The 23,008-nt window shown below is 40.6% G+C and overlaps 1 protein-coding gene across 3 annotated transcripts in view; it reads right to left on the reverse strand.

The window, feature by feature from the left end:
- PSD3 (pleckstrin and Sec7 domain containing 3) overlaps positions 1-23,008 on the reverse strand; it is a 602,311-nt gene that overhangs the window by 510,465 nt on the left and 68,838 nt on the right. The window contains exon 1 of one of the 3 annotated variants that reach the window (XM_032413273.1): positions 17,463-17,648. The exons of the other annotated variants lie outside the window; for them this stretch is intronic. Coding sequence (XP_032269164.1) covers positions 17,463-17,483 — 21 coding nt within the window. The 5' untranslated portion in view covers positions 17,484-17,648. Of the gene's footprint in view, positions 1-17,462; positions 17,649-23,008 lie in introns of those variants that run through there. 3 annotated transcript variants of the gene reach the window in all.

A 23,008-nucleotide genomic window follows, 5' to 3' on the forward strand; every position in this document is an offset into this window, starting at 1 on the left:
TAAAACTAATGATGTAATGTATGGGGATTAACATAACAATAAAAAAAATAAAAAAAAAAAAATAAATAAAATAAAAATTACACAATCCAAAGGGAAAACAAAAAGGGCTCTACGTGCCTATATCTTCACAAGAGACCTGCCATGCACCTACCTTTTCCATGATCTAGAATTCTCATGACTCGACATGCACTAATGGCTCAACTGAAAATAATGCTGAAATGTGGTATTAACACAGTGGCCTTAGTTTTGTCAAAGTACTTTCAAATAACTGAGGGGAGAGGAAAACAAAATCGTGCCTCCAAAAACAGTTAAAATGTCCTCTAACCCTCTCCCATTAACCCAGATGAATTTATCAACTCAGCTAGGTGATACCTAAAGCCTCAGGAAAATAAGATGGAGCACTGGGCTAGAAGCAGCTGATGCCATAGCAAAACGAAAGGAGGGCACCCTAAAGGCATGTTTTACTGAGGTCCAAGTCAGTTTTACACAGAACTTTCTCCTAGTATCACTTGGAGACTGGCAAGTCAAATTTGTTATGCTTTTAACCAGACACAGCCATAGATAGAATATTGAACTAAAAGTCAGACTGAATTTCCAGGTATAAAAATGGGCAAACAAAAAACATTACAGAGGTGACCTCGTCCACAGAATCATAGGGTGTTGTGTTTACTCTCTGGGAGGACAAAGATTTTGGATAACAGTACGCACACATGCACACACCCCTCAAACCCAGGCAGCTTCCACAGTGAACCAGCCCCTTGGGTGTCCTCTGGCTAGAGGTCAACTATGACCTACAGGCAGGGCCCTTCCCTGCCTGCTTTTATCAATAGCCAAACCTCCAGAATTGGTCCAAACTGATAAGGGCTGTGGAATGTGGAGGAGGGCTCTAGAATTTGCCACATTGTGACACCACAAAAGCAGCTAGTGACATATAAAAGGATTCATTCATATACATGTAAAACAGTATTAAGGAAGGGTATTATTTTTAAGCATTGAGTCAATGTCAGGCCTTCTAGACAAAGGTATTTAAGACATTTAGTCTAAACTAAAAATAAATTAACATTCAGAATTAGCACTCCAAATCTATCTTTATACCCATCTTAAAATTCCCTTGACTCAATTATCATAGTAATAGTCTGATTGAATGTTTACAATGTGCCGGGCACTGAGCTGAGCATTTTACATGCATGGTCCCACTTTAACCATTTAACCATCAAAAAAGTCCCATGAAAAAGGTTTTACCCCCATTTCACCAATGAGGAAACTGAAGCTCAGAGAATTCATACATTTCAAAATCAGATCACCCCTAAGAGGTAAGATTCAAACCTAGATCTGTAAATTCTATCAAGAAGTTATAATGTTTTTCAAACTGGCATATGGTAAATATTTTCTTTTTTTTTAAATTATTATTTTTTTTTAACTTTTTTTTTTTTTTTTTTAATTTGCGAGAGAGAGAATGAAAGAGAGCACGAGAGGGAGGAGGGTCAGAGGGAGAAGCAGACTCCCTGCTGAGCAGGGAGCCCGATGTGGGACTCGATCCCGGGACTCCAGGATCATGACCTGAGCCGAAGGCAGTCACTTAACCAACTGAGCCACCCAGGCGCCCTATGGTAAATATTTTCAAGAGGTCTATACTTGTTTTATTAAGAACTTACTTATATAACTTGTTGTGAACTTACATATATAATTTATATAAACCTCTAATTGCCGTTATTCCAATCTTGTGCCTAGGGGCCAAAAGGTGTGTCTCACTAAATCAAAGCAGACTACACCTGGGGGAAACTCCTAGAGAATCCTTTTATATTTCAGCCATACTTTCTTTCTTTCTTTCTTTCTTTTTTTTTTTTTTTAAGGTGGGGAGCACCTGAGTGGCTTAGTCGGTTAAGCCCCTGCCTTTGGCTCAAGTGAGGATCCCAGGGTCCTGGGATCAAGCCCCACGCCAGACTTCCTGCTCAGCGAGGAGCCTGCTTCTCCACTCCCTCTGCCTGCCGCTCTGCCTACTTGTGCTCTCTCTCTGTCAAATAAATAAATAAAATCTTAAAAGAAAAAAGCTAATCTCCTCATCCTCTGCTCAAAACTATTTGATGGCTTCCCATCTCAGAGTAAAAGCCTGTGACAGTACAACCCTGCTCAGGAAAGTGTTTGGCACACAGGAGACCTTCAATAAATATATGTTGAATGAACAATAAATTATTAGAGCCACTGTACCTTCTTCTGCTTTTAATGTGAAGATGCATATGTTTCCAAGGAACTAAAACACCATGAAGAAACAGAAAATTTGTCTTTAGGAAAATCACTGAGCTCCAAGTTCAGATGATATAACAACAACAACAAAAGGACTCCAGTGTACCCCAATTAGAATTCCAGATGCTTCATTCTGTTAGCTCTGGGTAAGATTAAAAAGGACCTTTAAACATGTGCTGTAAGTGATTTAGTCTGTTTCACCTATGAAGTTAATGCCTGACTATTTGTCCAACAGGGGCTTTATCCTCTGTAACTTTCTCTCTCAGTTTCCTCATTTGCAAAATGAGGTTAGACTATAAGATTTCATCCTTAGCTCTGACATTCTTATTAATCACAATCTCCAACTTAATTTACAAACCAACTGAGACAATTATTTATATTATAAAAGCATCTGATTTTAGAATACAATTTATGACAAAATCACAAACTCCCAAGAACTTTCATGTGAGGAACTGGACAACTCGCCCAATGGCCAATTCCTATAATCCGAATCTTACAAATACAAGCGTTTAATCTAAAATATCTAGGTAAGGACATAGCCTCTGTCCAAACACGTCTAAAGTTGGTTTAGTTTTTCAAACAATTCTTTGAGAAAGTTCTTTCTTATTCAGAAATAAAAATGTGTTGTTCTGCAAATTTCTCTTCTATATTCTTTGGAGAAAGAAAAGTATAGTCCTTTCCCATAGTCAGGTTTCTCTTTAGATCACATTCCTTGTCCCAAATACTTAAAGACAACTTTCTAACCACTGAGTCTTCTTTCCTTAGGTTAAAGATCACAATTTCTACGATCTCTCCTAGTATCACATTATTTTCTGACCACTCACCTACCACTCAGCCACCTAACTGCCCTTTCGTTGTTAATGTCTCTTTTAAAATATGATTCCCAGAATCGAATACAGTAATTCTCACAGAATCTAACTGTTTTGGACTGCAGTGGCACAGCTTTTGGCACTTACTGAGGAAGAGAAAACCAACCGTACAGCATCATTTTAATGATTAAATAAGACAATAAGTGCTAAGTCTTATTAGCACAATGCTTGGCATACAATAATCACTCAATAAATAGTTGTGGCTGGTGTTACTGGGTTCCAGTTCTCTCTTACACTGAAGGTATGCCTTATATATTACTAGGTGTTTTTCCCCCAAGTCAGAGTTGGACAGAGTAATAAAGTGTTGAGGCTCAACTGTAATGGAAGATCAGTGAGAAATCAAGATAAAGCAACTCTAAAATTAAGACAAATTAATGGCAAACAGAATGTGATTTATTTAAAGAGTTAATTTACACTCAAGTTTCCAGAATATATTGATTTCATAAATCAAGCGATCCCCACTCTTCACCCCTCAATCATACAATTTAAAGATGCACTGCTAAGATATGCTGAGGAAACAATCTGGCACAGCCTGTAAGAAAATAAGCTCTCGAATCAGACTGTCTAGAGTTCAAATCCTGGATCCTGGATTTTAAAATTATATATAGGGGCGTCTGGGTGGCTCAGTCGTTAAGCGTCTGCCTTCGGCTCAGGTCATGGTCCCAGAGTCCTGGGATCGAGCCCCGCATCGGGCTCCCCGCTCAGTGGGAAGCCTGCTTCTCCCTCTCCCACTCTCCCTGCTTGTGTTCCCTCTCTTGCTGTGTCTCTCTCTGTCAAATAAATAAAATCTTTAAAAAAATAAAATAAAATTATATATAAAACTTGTACTGTATTTCCATTAGACTGTACTGATATAGATGATCCTAAAAAATATGCCTCATGAAAATTAAATTCAGGACAAGATATATGTTCTAAATTATAGCAGAAACTAAATGTAAAAACTTAAATGAATTTTCAGAGTTTATATGTAATTAACTTCAAACTCTTCCTCAACCAAAAAAAAAAAAATTCCCTTTGATTAAGTACCTCTTCAATTCTAGAGCCATCTGAGAAGCTTTTGTCAGTATGTGGTGCCTCAAGATTTAAGTAAGACCCAGAAGTCTGGCCATTCATACAAATGAAATGTGCTTCGAGTCCCTTCAGCTACCTAATTACTAAACAAACACCCAGGAGCCAATAGCCTTTTTGCAGAGATCAATAAAAATGCAAAGGTTGGATGGCAGAAGATACTGAAATGCTACATGTTCTGAGAGTCAGAAAGTTCTTGCTAGAGAGAAGTAAGAGAAAATAGCAAGAAAACAGAAGCAAAACCTAAGAAGGTAAAAATAAGCTCAGAAATAGTACCTCTGAACTCTCATTCAATGTTCGTGGGAATGCAAAAATGGTACAGCCATTTGGAGGACAATTTGGCATTTTCTTACAAAACTAAACATACTCTTTTTATAATATGATCCAGCAATCATGCTCCCTGGTATTTACCCACACAAAAACCTACACATGTATGTTCTCAGCAGCTTTATTCATAATTGCCAAAACTTGGAAACAACCAAGACATCCTTTAGTAGGTGAATGGATAAATTGTGGTGTATGCGGACAATGGAATATTATTCAGCACTAAAAAGAAATGTTATCAAGCCATGAAAAAACATGGAGGAAGCTTAGGTCATATTACTAAGTGAAAGAAGCCAATCTGAAAAGGCTACACACTTCATGATTCCAACTATAGGACATTCTAGAAAAATCAAAACTGTAGAGACAGTAAAAAGATCAGTTGCCAGGTGCTGGGACAGTGGGGAAGGATGTATAAGAAGAGTACAGAGAACTTTTTAGGGCAGTGAAAATATTCTGTATGATATGATAATGAAGGATACAAATCATTATACATTTTTGCCAACCCACAGAATGCAGAACACCAAGAGTAATTCCCTAATGTAAAGTATGGACTTTGGGTGATGATGATGTGTCAGTGTGGGTTCACCAATTGTAACAAATGTACCACTCTGATGGGAAATGTTGATAATGGGGGATGCTATGAATGGGTGCGGGTAGGAGATAAATGGGAAATCTCTGTACCTTCCTCTCAATTATGCTGTGGACTTAAAACTGCTCTTAAAAAATAAAGTCTTGGGGCGCCTGGGTGGCTCAGTTGGTTAAGCGACTGCCTTCGGCTCAGGTCATGATCCTGGAGTCCCGGGATCGAGTCCCACATCAGGCTCCCTGCTCGGCAGGGAGTCTGCTTCTCCCTCTGACCCTCCTCCCTCTCATGCTCTCTGTCTCTCGTTCTCTCTCTCGCAAATAAATAAAATCTTAAAAAAAAATAAAATAAAATAAAATAAAGTAAAAAAAATAAAGTCTTAAAAAAAAAAAGTCATCAGCTACTGAAGAAGGTATGTGAATTGAGTGTACCTCCAGCCCATGCATACTGGTGCAGAACTAAGGACTACATTAGGTTGTTCAAGATGAGCAGAAACTATCCATACCAAAACATCATTTATTTAAAGGCTCAGACAAAAGAAAAGGTTTTGGTTTTTGATGGAGATGGGAAGATAAGAACTTTGTATGTTAAACATACAAACTGCATTAACAAGAATTTGTGTTTACAATAGTAAGCTAAATGATCTTAGCTGTATCAAACAAAATCAATGTTCTTCTGAATGAGAATTATGCTACTACATGAAGGCTCATTCCTTTTTTCCTCTTTACTGTCTTTCCTATCAGCAAACATACTGCTATTTTCTCCATTTTAAAATCTCTCTTGACCTTGCTTTTCCCTTCAGCTATATTTCTCATCTTCCCTTTGCAGCAAAAATCCTTTGAAATATTTGTCCATGTTTGATGTTTCCATTTCTCTATCCCTGCTCTCTCTTGAATCCTTACCAATTTTGGTCCCTAATACTCCACCAAAATTGCTGTTGTCAAGCTCACCAGTGACCTCCCCATTGCTAAATTCCTAAGTCAAGTCTTGACCCTCATCTTGGGAGCATCTGATTCACTGTCCTTCTTCACTTGGCTCCCAGACTCCGCACTCTCCTGGTTTTCCTCCTACCTGATTAGCTGCTGCTTCTCATTCTCCTTTACTGGTTCCATCTCCCAACCTCAGTGTGGAAGTAGCCCAGGTTCTTGGTCCTGAACCTCTCTGCTTCTCTATCTACACTCACTCTCTTATGGATTTCATCCAATCCCTTACTCTGACAACTCCCAAGTGTCTACCTCCAGCCCAGACCTGCTCTAAAATCCCGAGTAATATATCCAACTGCCAACTGGGCATCTCCAAAACTGAGCTCCTGATCTTCCCCCCCAAATCATTGTCTCCCTAGCTTAGTTAATGCAACTCTATCCTTCAAGCTGCATAAGCTAAAAACCCTCCAATTCACCACTGATTTCTCTCACTCACATCTCACATCCTGTCACTCATGAAATCTTTCCCACTCTACCTTCAAAACATAACACTCTAGTCACCATCATTCATCTGGGTTCCTACAATAGCCTCCTAACTGGTGTCCTTATTCTACCCTTCCCCACTTAAGTTTAGTCTCATGAGGCACAGCAGCAGTGTGTCTTCTTAAAACAGAAGCCAGACCATGTAACATCTTTACTTGAAACTCTCCCCTGGCTTCTTTGCTCTCCCTCTAAGCACAAGCCCAAGCCTTTGGCAATAGCCTACAAGACCAGAGGCCACACAGGAACTGGTGTCTACTCTCCTCCTTGCTCACTCTACTCCAGTCACACTGTTCTTGTAGTTCCTCGACAGCAGGTAGCATGCCTCAACTTCAGGACTTAGCCCTTGCTGTCCACTCTTCCTGAAGTACTCTTCCCTACATGACTCCCTTTACCTTCCTCAGGCCTTTTATTACAAGTCACCTCACTGAGGCCATTCTTGACGATCCTATTTATAATTGCAACTCCACCTCATTCCTAATCTCTCTCCTCTGCTTTATTTTTCCCCAAAGTACTTCACACACCTTGCAAAAGTAAGAATTTTTTGTCTATTTTATTGATGACTGTATCCCCCATATCTAAAAATAATGCCTGGTACATAAGAGACGATAAATATTTGTTTAATAAATAAGTGAGTGAACAAAAGAGGACAGTGATACAGACCTGTATATGATGTATGATAGCGTACTTTTAATAAGGCACTTTGTATGTATATTCATATTCAGATACTGTGGGGAAAAGAAGGGGGGGCTCCAATTTAAAAATTAAGTTAACCTCATAAAAAAACTGAGTAATGTAAAGACATAGTTCTCTAAACTGAGGGATACTCTAAAACACTCCAAAGGCACTAGGACTTCTCAAAACCCTAGATCTTGCTTCACCAGAGCACACTGAAAAGATGGTCTGGATATGGATACCCTTCCTGAAGCAGGTCAAAGTTGCCAGACCAACAGAATGGGCTTTCATTTCTAAAAAAGATAGAGAAATTACGACACGAAGTACGAAGCACTTAATGTTTTAATAATATAAAAGATCTGGGTGCAACCCTGTTTTCGGTGAACCTCTGAACTTAAATATAAGACAAAAAATTGGGGTATTAATACTTTAGTAATATACTCACTCAATAGATAGACATGGGTGGGTCATATTTTTACAAACCACATTTTAAAAGAACTTCAACTATTTCCATGTAAAAGGAAAGCAAAATAATTTCAAAAAACATTTACATGCAGAAATAAATTATTCAGGAGTAAAGTAACTCTGTACACAAACAGAAGTGATGTGAGGCAGATAAAAGCCAAAATTAACTTTTAAAAAAATGGAGTGTCTTAATTTCTCCACCTTATAATATTAATTCTCATATATGTTTGCCTGTTTCTGAAGTTATGTATAGGAAGTCACATTTAGAGCAGAAGCTCTTAACCAACCTCCAATTAGCCAACTCCAGGATGAACATTCACCCTGTAAAACATCCTAGCTGATGCCCATTATTACTCGGTGCCTATAGCTAGTAATCAAGACTCTGGCAAGCTCATGAAATTCTGCTCCTATCATTGAGTTGATGGTTACCACAAATCAACTGTGTTTGCTCCCAAACTGACTTGTGCCAGTTGTACCTGCTACTGAAATTGTCTAATTCAATTAAATATTATGTAAAACAATTACATATGGGTACATACAAAAGAGTTGTTTCCAGGAAAGCTAAAAGGAATGTTCTAGACACCTGGAGCTGTAAAAGCAGACCACGAACACTGTCTACAAAGTAGGGGAAAATTCCACTTCCCTAAAACAGGAGATGCAACAAAACCCCACAGTGAAGCCAACAACAAAAAACGATGAGGCCAGAAATCTGCTGACTCTGGAAATTCTACTCCACCATAACACAAGGCTAAAAGTCAGAGCACCTACTCTGTCCATACATTTTTGGAAGGGTTCCTGGGCTTAGCTATTAAAGAGACTGTGGTGTTCAACTCATTCATCGAACAAACATTTACTAAGTGACTACTATGTGCCAAAGCACCACACAAAGTACTAGAATTTTCCTCTTGGCAACCACAGTGCACTACAGGCAATAATAATACAGGGTACAAGAAAGATCAGTTTTACCAATTAATAGCTGTGTGACTTGAAGATTAAAAATAATTCCCATCCATCCAGGTAAGTAACCAAGTTACATGGAGATTTGTGTGGCTATGGGAGGCCTCCAGGGATTCAACAATGCTAAGAAAATTATGAACACATCTTAAAGGAGAGGAAAAGGAAACAGAGCAATATTCTCAGGAGGACGGTGGTAACCTTATGACATGAAAATGTTTATGAACCTGGATTAAATTTTTATAGTGGAACTATCTCTACTATATAAGGGGAGGGGAAGAGAATTTGGGTTGTGTTGGATCAAGATCAGTAGCTGCGGCAAGCAAAGTAGTCAGACTGGCTGGATCTGCTCTTTGTAATAACCCTCAGTGAAGGATGCTTGTCCCCTGGAGGCCACACCCACTAAAGAGGTCTAATTAAGTTCTAGGGGCAAACCACTAAAGGTCATGATTATCACCAGTTTAGATCAGAGTTTCTCAAGCATTCCTGATCCTAATCATGGGAAGTGTTGATGAAAAGTGCCACTTCAGAACTCCTGAACCAGAACCTTCAACTGGCCCTAGAAATCTAAAACCAGGTAATTCCTTTGATAGACAAATATGGGAAACACTATTTAGATCATAAAAATTACAGGACCTCAAAAGAGGGCTCTTCTTGGTAAAGGCTCCTTTTACTTTTACTTTTTTTTAAAGATTTTATTTATTTATTTGATAGAGAGCACACAAGCAGGGGGAGCAGCACAGGAAGAGAGAGAAGCAGACTCTCCGCTGAACAGGGAGTCAGACGTGGGGCTCAATCCCAGGATCCTGGGATCATGACCTGAGCCAAAGGCAGATGCTTAACTGACTGAGCTACCAGGCACCCCATTCTTTTCCTTTTTAACAGTTCTCTGTTGAATCCAAGAGGAAAGCACTATTTTCTGTACATAAAAGTCTATAGAGAAACGACTTGCAAATTTTACTTTTAATACACATGAAAGCTTTGCAACTCTGTCTGAGTAGCTTAGGCAAAGGTTAAATCTATCTTTTTCTCCAACCAGAAACAAACAAGATGACATTCATTACATAAGCCATTTTACGAGTCATTTTGTTGACTGACCTCAGTACGTACGTGAAGTGTGCTAAGCCCTCTCATGCTTTGCTTAATATAAAGATCCTCACTTGCTTCAAAGGATAAGACAAGAAAATGAAAAGACCACCCACAGAATGGAAGAAGATATCTGCAAAGCATATATCTGACAAGGGCCTTGTATCCATAATACATAAAGAAATTTTACAATTCAATAATGAAAAGACAAATACCCAATTTTAAAAGACAACCCAATTTTACCAAGAGCAAAGGATCTAAAGAGACATCTCTCCAAAGAAGATATAAAAATGGGCAACAAGCGTATGAAAAGATGCTCAACTACATTAGGGAAAACCACAATGAAATAACACTCCACACCCACAAGATGGTTAAAATAAAAAACAGAGAAAATAACAAGTGTTGATGAGGATGTAGAGAAATAGGAACCCTCATACATCACTGATGGGAATGTAAAATAGTGCAGCCCCGTGAAAAACAGTTTGGCAATTCCTCCAAGTGCTAAACATAGAGTTATAATATGACCCAGCAATTGCATTCCTATGTATATATCCAAGAGAAATGAAAACATATGTCCCCACAAAAACTTGTACATGCAAGTTCAAAGTAGCATCATTCCTAATAGCCAAAAAATGGAAACAACCCATTATCTGATGAATGAATAAATGAAATGCGCCCTGCGTATTCAAATGGATATTACTCAGCAATTAAAAGGAATGAAGTACAACACAGATGAGCACTGAAAACATTGTGCTAAATGAAAGGAGACAGTCACAAAAGGCCACATACTGTGCAGAATAGGCAAATCCATAGAAAGTAGATATTCAGTTGCCTGGGTTGGGAAGGGTGACAGCTAATAGGTCCAAAGTTTATTTTGAGGTGATGAATATGCTCTAAAGTTGACTATGGTGACAAATGCACAACTCTGTGAACATACGAAAAGTCACTAAATGTACACTTTAAATGGATGAGTTGTGTGGTATGTAAATTTTATTGTCGATAAAGTTGTTTTTAAAAAGAATCCCATTTAAACCTTCATGAGCCTCAATTTCATCCTCTGAAAATGGAGACACCACCTATCTTACAATAATGTAAAGAACATTTAAGAATATATAAGTTCACACACACACACATGCACACTTCACACAGAGCCTGGCACATAGTAAATACAGAATACATGTTATTCCTTCTCCTCTTCTTATACCCACGTTTTTGTATCGTTACACCTTGATTTCATTGTTTTCACCACAAGTTACAAAACTCAGAAACTGGAATCTATTTCAACAGAGGCCCAACCATGAGAATTCTCTCATGATTTCACACATGCTACACTCACGGCTATTCCTGTACGCCTACCTGGAGAAATCCTGGAGCCTGCAAACAGGGCTGTCCACCTCCCAGACTTGTCACTAAAAAGTATTTGGGGAAAAAGAGTAAGACTTTTTTTCCTCCATTCCATTGTCTGTGTTCTCGATCTCTAAGGATGGTGCGGAAGCACCTCTACTAATGAGCAATTTTAAAACCAGGCCCATTCCTTGCCAACATCTATGCTATTCAGGCGTCTTTCCTAGTCGGCTTCATCTACACTAAAAATCCATTGGGCCTCCAGGACAGCTTTAAGGGGTCCCAGGAAAGACCTTAGCCACTTAGATATTGGGCATGACCCACCCTGATACTCACTGCAATGGTAGGCAGATCAAAGGGGACTTGAAATTATGACCTATCCACAGCTTGCAACAAAAAAAAGTCAATTGCGGTGTTCTCACCATCTCCATAAGTTCTCAAGCACCTAATTATTAATATAATAGAAGACTCTCAGCAAGACACTCAAGTTTTTCCATTTTATCAAAGGTTTTTCCTTTTCATCACTTTCAATGATTTTATCTCCACTTTCATTTCCATTAAAATCCCATGCTTCCATACACTCTCACTGCTTTTGTAAATATGTGCAAAACTAAAAACTTAACAAAGCCTCGTTGGTGAACACATCATAAGCAACCAGATGGTCACATGGGAAATGACTGCCCAGGATAGCCAATGCTATCTGTTAGTGCATTTTTGCCCTAGAGCTGTGTTATCAACATAATAGCCACTAGCCACATGAGGCTATTTAAATTCACCTAAATAAATAAAATTTAAAATTCATTTCCTAAATCTCACTAGCCACATTCCAACTGCTCTCAGTAGGTACATGAGGCTACTGACTACCATACTGGACAGCACAGATATAGAATATTGCCATCATAGCAGAAAATTCCATTTAACAATATTGATATGAGAGAAACTTCATTGATTCTACGAAAGTTTGTAAGTTCAGAGCTCTTAGGTACATTATCAGTATTTACAGATTGTGAGGTCTGACTCTCAGAAGTACCCAAATGCCTCTGAATGTTCTTGGCAGGTTTTCTTAGTGGTCAGTGGACAAGCTTTTTTAGGGCCTAACATAGAACTTAGCACTCGGTAAGTACTTAACATCTGCTGAATGAATGAATAGCATATTAATGTCTGTACTTCAGGTTCTGCCTTAATTTACTTATAGATATTAGTTCATGGAATGCAATGGGATTTTTTCTGGCACAGGGGATTTTTATAGGAAGAAATAAGCATCAGCAGGTGGGGCAGGCAGCTCACGGACCCTTTGAAGCCACTAGAAATAAAAGCTGAAAATAAACACCTGCCCAGAGCAAACTCTGATGTTCAAATGAAAAACTTCAGCCCCAAGGAACTATCTTCCTTCTTTAAACACTCCAACTTGTAGCTTTTAGAGACATGAAGGAAAGATCAGGGTAGTAAGATGCTATGAAAGATCACACAGCCTGCTGTCATTTCTCAGTATCTTCCTAATATAATTTTGTTAGAAAATATTATTAGTCACATAGGCAGCAATCATTTAACTGCATTGCATATGTCACTCACTGTTACCCCTAGATTTCCCTTTCCCCCAGTGTCCTCTGAGTGAATCTATACTGTGCCTATCAAATAACTTCTTGGAAAGGATTACCAAAAAAAATCAAAATTCAGAAAAGGGTGTAAGTTTTCATATACCGAGAAAAGCAGTTCCAGTGGCCCTTAACCAATAATCTCCTCAAGTCCAAACAAAAGAAGCTACAGCTTCTTCTATTTACATGTTTCTACTCGCCTTGTCCACAGACCATAGAAAGCCATAGAAAGAACCAAGCTACTCCATTTCTATAATTCACTTTTTCTTAGCACAAGTCTGGGAACAGAAGGTAATAGAAAAGGGAGCAGTTGCTGCCTGACCTTTTTATTAATGCCCTCAGCTCATTCTCCTTCTCCTCCTCATTGTTTCAGGCTCCTTTTCTCAACAACCGAAGTCCCAGCTCACGGAAAGAAAAAAACAGCCTTCTCTGTGTCAACACCCGCAATTATAAAAAAAAAAAAAAGTCTAGATTACTTCTATGAGGTGATGTAATTATAAGTTAAAATAGGTGAGCCTTACATTCAATTTCAAATTGTAAATCTGCTTTATTTTGAATTCCAATGAATTGCTTATAACTATACAGAACTCCTTACATAATCCATTTAGTGATCCCTTTAGACACTAAGAGTGTTTTTGAAAGAAAATTACACAATTTCCATCTCTTGAGCCAAACTACAATCCTGGTCCTACCACTTAAGCCAACACATATATAAAATAATGGCTGTTGATTAATCATTCCATTTCAGGTTCTAAGACATACAGAATCTAAATATGAGAGCCAAAAAGTTCAGTTTCTGCAACATGCAATGCTAACTTTGAGGACATAAAAACAGAACAGTAGTTAAGAAAATTGGACTGTTGAATTTAAACCTCATTCTGCCACTTGTTAGCTGTGTTACTTAACCTCTCCAGACTTCAGAATGGAGATAATGACAGTACTGACCTCATGGGGTTGTCATGGGGACTAGAGGAGGTAATCTGTCAAAGCACATAGTAAATCTCAATCAGTATTAGCTATGATGGTAACAATGCATCTCCTGAAAACTTAAATTAGCTTTTCTAAAATGCTTAAAATAAGCATTTTCTAGAAGTTAGGACTTAAGATGAAATTTAAAGGAAAATGCTGCTGCTCAGACAACCCACATAAAAATACTGTGTAAGAAAAGAGCCTCAGGCTCAGGTCAAAATGCTTATTTTTCCACTTACCGTAAGTCCCTAACTCCAAGGATAAACTTGAAAACCATCCATCAACATGTACAATTATTCTGACTCATATCACTGATTTGTGGCCAAGGAAAAGGGAGTTTCATACTAGACGGCTGTTCAAAGTTAAGCAAGCCCCAAGAAATGAGTGGCGGGCCCTAGCCAGGGCCTGGCACTCACATGGAAGAAGGGGCTAGGGGGTGACTCCCTCACACCACAAGTATGCTCAAGAGAAAAAATGTTTCACCACCTCTGTGTCCTGGATTGTCAACAAAGTCCCTGCCGATTAGGCACCAACTGGGCCCCAGTTTGTTGACCTTCTGGGCCCAGTGAAAAACAAGGACTGCAGGGACATGTGCTATTTTTATATAAATAAGATAGCATAAGCAAAGATTCATTACGGTTATGAGTTACACCTTATTTTCAAAGGAGGCATGGAAATCTGGTGATCTGGATTTAAGAATAGCTTGTTAACTATATGCTGCAAGCTGTGTTTTTTTCTCCACTGTAAACTGCAACAGTGATCCACCCTGCCACTGCACTGTAGCCACTGCAACGAACACTAATCTGCAGCATGTATTTGAAAAATGTCTTTGGAAGATGGTCTTGTAGCTCCAGAACACAGGAAAAGTAAAAAAGGGACACACTCTCAAAATGTCACCACTAAAATTCTTTCCAGCACGCCTCTGAGTCTGCAATATCACAAACAACACAAACTGTCCTGACACGGACACTCTGAACAAATGCTCTGGAGAAATTCATCTGGATCCTGTACTCCTCTAACATAAGGTTAGGCTGGTTTAACTGTAAAAGAATTCAGAAAGAACTAAAAGGCAGTATTCGAGATAAATCACCTCCACTCTCAGCAAAGGGAAACTAAGGACTTCTGTGTTTGGCCCAGACTACAGGGGAAGAATCCCTAACTGCTGAGAACCCACAAAACAACAGTGATTTAAAGCTAGACTAGATCCGCAGCCTTCTGGGAGCCTGACTCATATCCTGAGGTAAGTGGACTTTGGTCACCTACTGATCGCCAGATTATTTTTCACAGACTGCCTAAACTTCAATGTCTGAATTCATTTCTAAAAATTGGAAAGGATCACCATCCATTACTCACCTCCTAATCCAACCCAAGCCCAAAGAAACGCTCTTTTCATAACTGCCATATGACAAGATACCTCTGGTAAACCTCAAACAAACCAATCTGGAGGCCAAAGCGCATACACATTTTAATGTTCACATGGTTTTTGCCTCAGATTAACCATGACTGAGATTAACCCATTACCACAACAGCATGTTAGTTTATGAATAAGGCAGGACAGATGACTCCACAATTTCTAAAGGAAAAAAAAAATCACCTCTGAAAGTAGTAATGCCTTGGACATGTTGTTGTTGTTTTTAATGTAATGTCAGACTAAATCCCATTCATATTTTCCACCAGGATTAGCAAACAAATAAATAAATACCAAGTTTTTAGAAAGTGAATAGAGCCGTTTATGGAAAGTATCTCTGAATTTTCCTTTTTCAATGAACTTTCTGTCTTATTTTATTTTTATTTCCAAATTCCCAAGATTTACTAGCCTAAAAGGATTTCCAAGGTATCCCATTTTTTTTATCCCAACCCATTTTTTAACTACTATTTAATTAAAAGCAAAATTGAACCTCTTAAATACAATGTACATAGTAAAGTATGCATTATTCTTTGTTCACAAACGAAGAGTGTCAGCAAAATTTTTTTAAAACTAACACAAATTGAGATTTGCAAATCAAGCTTCTTATGCTTGCATTTTTAAAAATAACATTCAATTGTGGAATTTCACCTTTAAATAAGGTGTTATTTTAGCTTTGCAGCTTTAATCGCTCTCCCACTTTCAATGGCCAGGATAGGATAAGAGCGATGATCCGTTCACAAACACAAATTGAGAGATAGTCAGAATGTGAAGTTAAGACTACATCACTAAATAAGTAATGCATATACATGTTTAAGCATGTTACCATGAAATGCTAGATGGCTCTGAGAAAGCATCTACCCAATCCCCTCAACCTACAAAGGAAGAAATTTTAGCTAGAGGTTAAAATGATTTGCCCAAAACAACACCAAAAACTCAGTGACAAAACCTACAAGCCAAGTGTTCCACCCAAGTGTTTTCCATGGTACCACTCTGCTCCTTTTAGTATAAAAAGCATATGTTAATAAAGTATCTGGCAAGACAAATCATATATTTGTGATATGATCTGTGAATGGATATAAGAAAGTTGTTAGACATGCATCAAGCCACTAAAAATTGGTTGGGAAGGTGTTAATTTATTCTGTATTGTTTTGCTGGTTCTGTTGAGCATGTTGCATTTTCAAGTGAAGAGGAATTTAATGACTTAAAAAAAAATCTCTTGATTTGTAAATACTCTAAGAAAGGATGGTAAAGCATTTCTTGGAATAGGATAGAAAGTGCATTTCTCTTCCTTCAGCAGGGAACATCCTTTCCCCCACACACAAAAAAACAGCCAAACCCTCCCCACTTCAAGGTCCAGCTCAACAGCTAGCTCCTCTCAGAGGACTTCCAAGCCCTTAGGTCAGAAGCTCTCCTCCCTCTGGGTTCCTCCATGTAACCTATGCAGAAGTCTCTCCTACTAAAAAGCAGCTCCTTGACAGCTGAAATTCTGTCTTACTTGGCTACTGGGCTTTGCAAAATCCTTTGTATATATGGAACTATAGTTAATGAAACAAAGCATTTGTTCTCAGAATCCCACTTGGTGTAATTTTCAAGATCTGCCTTTTCCCTACATCCAACACCTGGACCCACTGAAGAGTTACTCTGGTGTGGAAATCCTGCATCCCAATGTCAGACAAACCAGTTTCTATAAAAAAAATCATAATGCCCTTTACATCTTCTGCCTCCTGGGTGTTTAACATACCCTCGAGGGGACCGGTAAAACTAAACATTTATTATTTAAGTCAAGGACAACATTCTAAACCCACGTTCTCTAAGTGTTAACCCGGATTTTTTTTAAATCTCAGAACATCATTTGCTAGAACTTACAGCTGAAAACAGCAGATAAAAGTTAAATGCATGTAAAACAGAATGAAACGTCTTTAAAAGCTACTGAGAATATTAGACCAAATAATCTTCCCCTGTTTGCTCGCTCAATGCAAATTTGTTTTGGGGTTTTTTGTTGTTGTTGTTTTTTCTTTCTGAAAGAGAAACGTGATAGCCCCTAAATACAAGAGCTGACTTGGGCAGAGTAAAAACTGGCACATTAAGTCCTCTTTAATGCTTTCCTTCTTTCGATCATTAAGCAAGTACGAGTACTCAGGCTTTTTTTCCAAGGCAGGTTTTCAAAGCGGAGGGTTGAATTAAAACCCCTAAACCTTAACACCGCAAAGTTGACCCTTCTGGGCTCCTAACACACACAAAGGAAGCGCAAAAAGGAAAACAGTTACCAGAATCTGACATCAGGGCACAAACACAAGTGGCCCAGGGACCCAGGGGGACTAAGGAGCGACAAAGCAAATCACATCCCCGATCGGACGGTAAGCAACGCGAGCGACCCCACACGCCCTTCAGCCCCCGGCGGTTCTCGTGCCTCACCGCGGCATTTCTTCCTTCCATCTTCCATCGCCCGCGCCGAAACTGTCGCCGGGCGCTCCGGGGCCAGGGAGCCTCGGGCGCGACTGCAGGCGGGCGGCCGGCGCCGCGCGCTCTTTGTTGGGCTCGCGGGACTGGCGAGTGGCGGCGGCGGTGCGCACCCTGGCGGAGGCTGCCGAAGCCGTTCGCCCGCCCGCCCCCGAGGCCCCCTGAGAAGGTCCGAGAGCAGGCTGCGCCTGGAGGCGGTGGGCGGGGCAGGCGCCCGGGGGGCGGGGAGGGGCGGGAGAGCGGGAAGGAATAACTGCCCGAGGGTGGGAGGGGGTGGGAGGAGGTAGGAGGGGGTGGGAGGGGAGGCGGTGCCCCAAGGGCGAGCGGGGGCGGTGCCCTGGGCCTTCAGCAGTCGCTAGGTGCCACGGGCTCGCCCTCCGCCCGGCCTTCAGCCGGAGTGCGGAACTGTGCCTGTTGCTTTGTCTTCTTCCCTGCCAGTTTTCCCACCCTGAGGAAAGTGAGAGGCGCTTTCCAGGGTGTTTCCTCTCTGGAAGGGCCGGGTGAAGGATCGGCGAGGAGGAAGAGCGCCGGGCCGCGCGCCGGCGGGGACACGCGCCTACGCGCCTCCCGTAGGGTCCTGGGCGGCAGGCGTGCCGAGGGGCGGCCCCTCAGGTCGGGGTTGTTGTTTGTTTGCCTCTGCGGGGGCTCCTAGGGCCACTAGTCGCCGCCGGAGTTCTGGCGACCTGCCCACCAGCCGCGCCATCTGAGGTCCATTCCCCTGGGGAGGGTGTTGCCTGGGAAGACAGGCGCTCACTCCACCCGGCAGTCTAGTCTCCGGACTATCCCACACTGAATGTGCCTGCAAGGGGGTAGCTCACTTTAAAAACTGCCTTTTCAGTCGAAAGTGCCAAAGTCCCGTGCTCTTTTTCCTCTTGCCCTTTGTGCTGTGCGGCAAAGGCAGGACCTGAAAAGGCGCCCTCCTCTGGCGAAGGGAGAGGGCGATCTAAAAACCACCCTGTGGAAGGTCTATTGCAGGTCAAGGGCGCTTCACAAATGCCAGGTCTACCTAGAGGTAGAAGTCCATGTGGCCAACTGCATGGTGCTTATAGTATGTTTGTGTTACGGTTTTATGTCACGAAGACTAGTCTTACCTCTTGTAATCGCAAGAAGGTGCCTAAATAAAGGAAAGTGGCTAAAAAAACGTTTGACCTAGCATTAAAATCTTCTCTGCTTATCTGGAAGTTTGCAGTGGCAAAGAGGGTGGGCGAGGTCCCCTGTTCCTGTTATTCAGCCCTAGGTACCCCAGCGGGACACCTCCTGTTCCCGCTGAGTCTCTCTCCAGCCCACCCTGTTGGATATACCCCAAGAGGGCGGACCCAAGGCCAACTCTCTTGCACACGATCCACACCTGGTCCGCAAGAAACACTCACATGTCCCTGGCTTCACTAATTCTGGAACTGCAGACTAATCCCAACCACACAGCAGGAGCTCTCTGGCCCTGCCCCCAAAGCATGGTCAACAGTCTCCCACACTGATTTTCCTTGGAAGCCGCAGTCTCCATTAGTTTTTTGGGTCATGAGTTAGGCCACCGTTCTCAGTATTTTCCAGCTACAGGGAACAATTTCAAATATCTCCAAGGGGCCCCTTAAAGGCCCTTCACTAGGCTTAGAATTAGAGAGTAGCACTCCCTACCTCCCCCTAATGAGGAGTAGGGTTAGGCTCCCACTGACCTCATACTCTTCTTTTTATAGCTTTGATCTGACTGTAGGACCCAATATTGTGGAACAGGGTCTCAGGACCGTTTCCTTAAAAATCTGCACATGGGGTAGAGGTTTGTCTCACATTCACTTTCATATCCTTTGATATCTATTGCACTGACACCTCAGTTGAACCTGAGGCAGAGCCTTATTCTACCATCCTCTTATGCTTCTTAGCTTGAAAGAGTCTTAGCACTTTATTTTCTCACTGTTAAATATGTGTGCACATATATTTACACGGACATTTACATGGACATTTAAGTATGCACGTTATTCATTGTACCTCCGGATACAGACATAATCATTTTCATTGTAGATTCATTGAAGGTGATGATTCTGAAAGATTTGGTACACTTGTGGACAGATATCACTGGAAAAGATCCTACATCTACATCTAGCCCAATACACCATAACCACATTGTGCATATTGAGACACTTCGTATTACTTATTCCTCATTCCTCATACATATCCTGTCCAATTTGAGAACTACTAGCCACATGTAGCCATTTAAATTTAAATGAATTAAAGTTAAATTAAAATTCAGTTTTTAGCCATATTTCAAATGTGGCTAATGACTCCTATATTTAGACAATGCAGACAGAACATAGCCATCCTCATAAGAGTTTTGTTGACAGCCCTGCCTCACACAGGGTTTGGCACATAGGTGGCACTGAATAAATGACAAATGAAAGTTCGGTCCAAGAATACCATGCGATTGCACTGATTTATTTTTCTGAGAAGATAAAGCTTTTTAGTGCAATACTATGTACCAACTCAACAATTTTTTTTTTAAGATTTTATTTATTTATTTGACAGAGAGAGTGAGATAGCAAGAGCAGGAACACAAACAGGGGGAGTGGGAGAGGGAGAAGCAGGCTTCCTGCTGAACAGGGAGCCTGATGTGGGGCTCGATCCCAGAACCCTGAAATCATGACCTGAACAGAAGGCAGACCCTTAACGACTGAGCCACCCAAGCACCCCTACCAACTCAACAATTAAAAACAACCAAACCTTTACATAGCTACAGCTGCTTTTCTATTTCACACTTGAAAATCTATCTGCTTCCTCCTACTTTGACAAAAAATGCTTTACTATCAGAATAATTGCTGAAAATGTTTGGGAAAAAGTCCCTATTTCCCTCAAAAAACAAATCACTTTTTTCAGAATCATTCAACAAATGAAAAGGAATTGTTTCAAAAGCAGTATTTGTATTGAAGGGGGATTCCATACAAAGCATTTCTTTGCTGAAAAAGCATTTCATTATAATATCTTTTACAGAGTAGAAATGACCTATGGAAATTACCAATGCTGTGTGCGTTCAAATTGTAAAAGTAACCAGGCATTTCTCCAAGAAGAAAGCATAACATAGTAACAGGCTGCTCTACAGTCAGTCGTGAGAGGAGACAATGAAGATGACCCCAGGGACCTCTGGAATATTGAACAAGAATCAGACGACAGTGTGTCAGCTCACTCATTGTCTAACCATGGGATGGGACCTTCTTATCCTTAGGCCCTCGTTTCCTTTTCTATGACTGGGAGAGATTGTCCTTCCCACTTGAAAAATTGCAGCATTTGGGGATTTAAAGAGCTTTCAATTAAAAATATTCTTTATTTTCATGATCCTCAGTCTTTCTGGCAAGTCTTTAAGTGACAATGGCAAACCCCAGGAGCTGAATGCTCTGAATTGTGACCCCAAGAAACCTGGGGCAGACAGCCCTTTCCCGAGGGTACAGACCACACCTTATTCATTCATTCACTCACTCATTCATTCATTCATTTACTTACTTTTTGTCTCCACTGCAGAACATATTGCCTAGCACAGAGGAAGTACTCAACAAATGTTCACTGAATGAATAAATGAATGAAAGAATTCTCTCTCCTTGTTTTGGGAAGGAGAACATGTTTAAGAATTCCTTTGATTTCATTGACTCCATAGAGAGTAATGTTGGTAAGCACTATCAACAAAGTAAGTGAGAGAACTTTGAATAGAACTCTCATCACAAAATACATGCATTATGAACTCTTACATTTGAAAATTTCTGTAAATTTAAATGTTTCTGAAAGGAGAGAAATCTATCAGTTTTCTATTTCCCATTAAAGACTCTCATTCTAGACACACCTGCTGAATTACTTGCAAGAAGTGACACGTTCCTGAGGCTTAATTCTGACAGAGTGGCTCTTTTTGAGTCACTTCGCCTCTAAGATCCGTGAGACCAGATATTTTGGTCTATTGATTCATATAAATCCAGTCAGGAACCCTGGAGGAAAGGGTGTTTTCCCTTTAATACCTCTCTCTATTGAGGTACAATTTATATACAGTAAAAGTCAACAATTTTAAGTATTATGATATAGTGATTTATAAGAAATATGTATTTCATCTTTGTCCTTGTTCCTGGCACAGAGGCTCCTAAAACCCTCAAAATTTCCTAAGTGACTAGAGCATTAAAGTGTCTTTTGTTTTGGGGCACCTGGGTGGTTCAGTTAGTTAAGCCTCTGTCTCGGCTCAGGTCATGATCCCAGGGTCCTGGGATGGAGCCCCACATCAGGCTCCCTGCTCCATGGGGAGTCTGCTTCTCCCTCTGTCCCTCCCCCATCTCATGCTCTGTCTCTCACTCCTCTCAAATAAATAAAATCTTTTTTAAAAAGTCTTTTGTTTTGTTAATGAGGTAACTTTTGGACCTCACCTGAAGATGGGACTTGTTGCTTGTTGCCAGGAGAACCAACCTTGTGACTATAAGGTTGGAAATTTCAGTACCAACTCCTGACCTCTAGGAAGGGGAGAGGGGCTGAAGGTTGAATTGTTGCCCAGAACTAATGATTTAATCAATTACGCCTAGGTAATGAAGCCTCCATAAAAACCAAAAAGCACAGGTTCGGAGAACTTCCAGGTTGGTGAACACTTGGAGATTCTGGGAGAGTGGCTCACACTGAAAGGACATGGAGGTTCTGTGCCCTTTCCCCATATTTTGCCCTTTGCATCTCTTCCATCTGGCTGTCGCTCAGTTATATCCTTTAATAATAAACTGGTAATCTAGTAAGTAAACTGTCTCTCTGATTTATGTGAGCTTCTCTAGCAAATAACTGAACCTGAGGTGGAAGCCGTGGGAACCTTCAATCTACAGCAGGTTGGTCAGAAGCCCAAATGGCAACCTGGACTTACGGTTTCTGAAGGGAAGGGGGCGGTATTGCCATTAGTCCCTTAAGGCCTGAGCCCTTAACGTATGGGATATGATGCTGTCTCCAGGTAGACAGTGTCAGAATTGAGTTGAATTGTAGGATACCCAGCTGGTATGGGAGAATTGCTTGGTGATATGGGGGGAAAACTCACACATGTTGGGACTGGTGATCAGAATTGTTAAGTATACAATTCAGTGAGTTCTGGCAAATGTATAGAGTTGTGTAAATCACTACTACAATCAAGATATTTTGCCTCCCCACCCCCCCACAGCCAAAGTTCCAAGCCTCTTTGCAGTCAATTCCTCCCTCCAAACCCTGGATACTGGCAACTACTGACCTGCTTTTCTGTTTTGCCCTTCTAGAATTCCACATAAATGGAATCATAAAATAAGAAATTTTTTGTTGTCTACCTTCTTTCACATAGCATAATGCTTTTAAGATTCATGCATGTTTTTCTTTTTTTTTTTCTTCTTAAGTAGGATGCCCAATGTGGGGCTCAAACTCATGACCCTGAGATCAAGAGTCAGATGCTCTGCCACTGAGTTAGCCAGTCGCCCGTCATGCATGTTTTTATATGGGTCTGTAGTTTAATCCTCTTTATTGTTCGGTAGTGTTCCATTGCATGA

The sequence above is a fragment of the Phoca vitulina genome, unplaced genomic scaffold, assembly GCF_004348235.1.
Source record: "Phoca vitulina isolate PV1807 unplaced genomic scaffold, GSC_HSeal_1.0 scaffold15, whole genome shotgun sequence".
Taxonomy (NCBI): domain Eukaryota; kingdom Metazoa; phylum Chordata; class Mammalia; order Carnivora; family Phocidae; genus Phoca; species Phoca vitulina.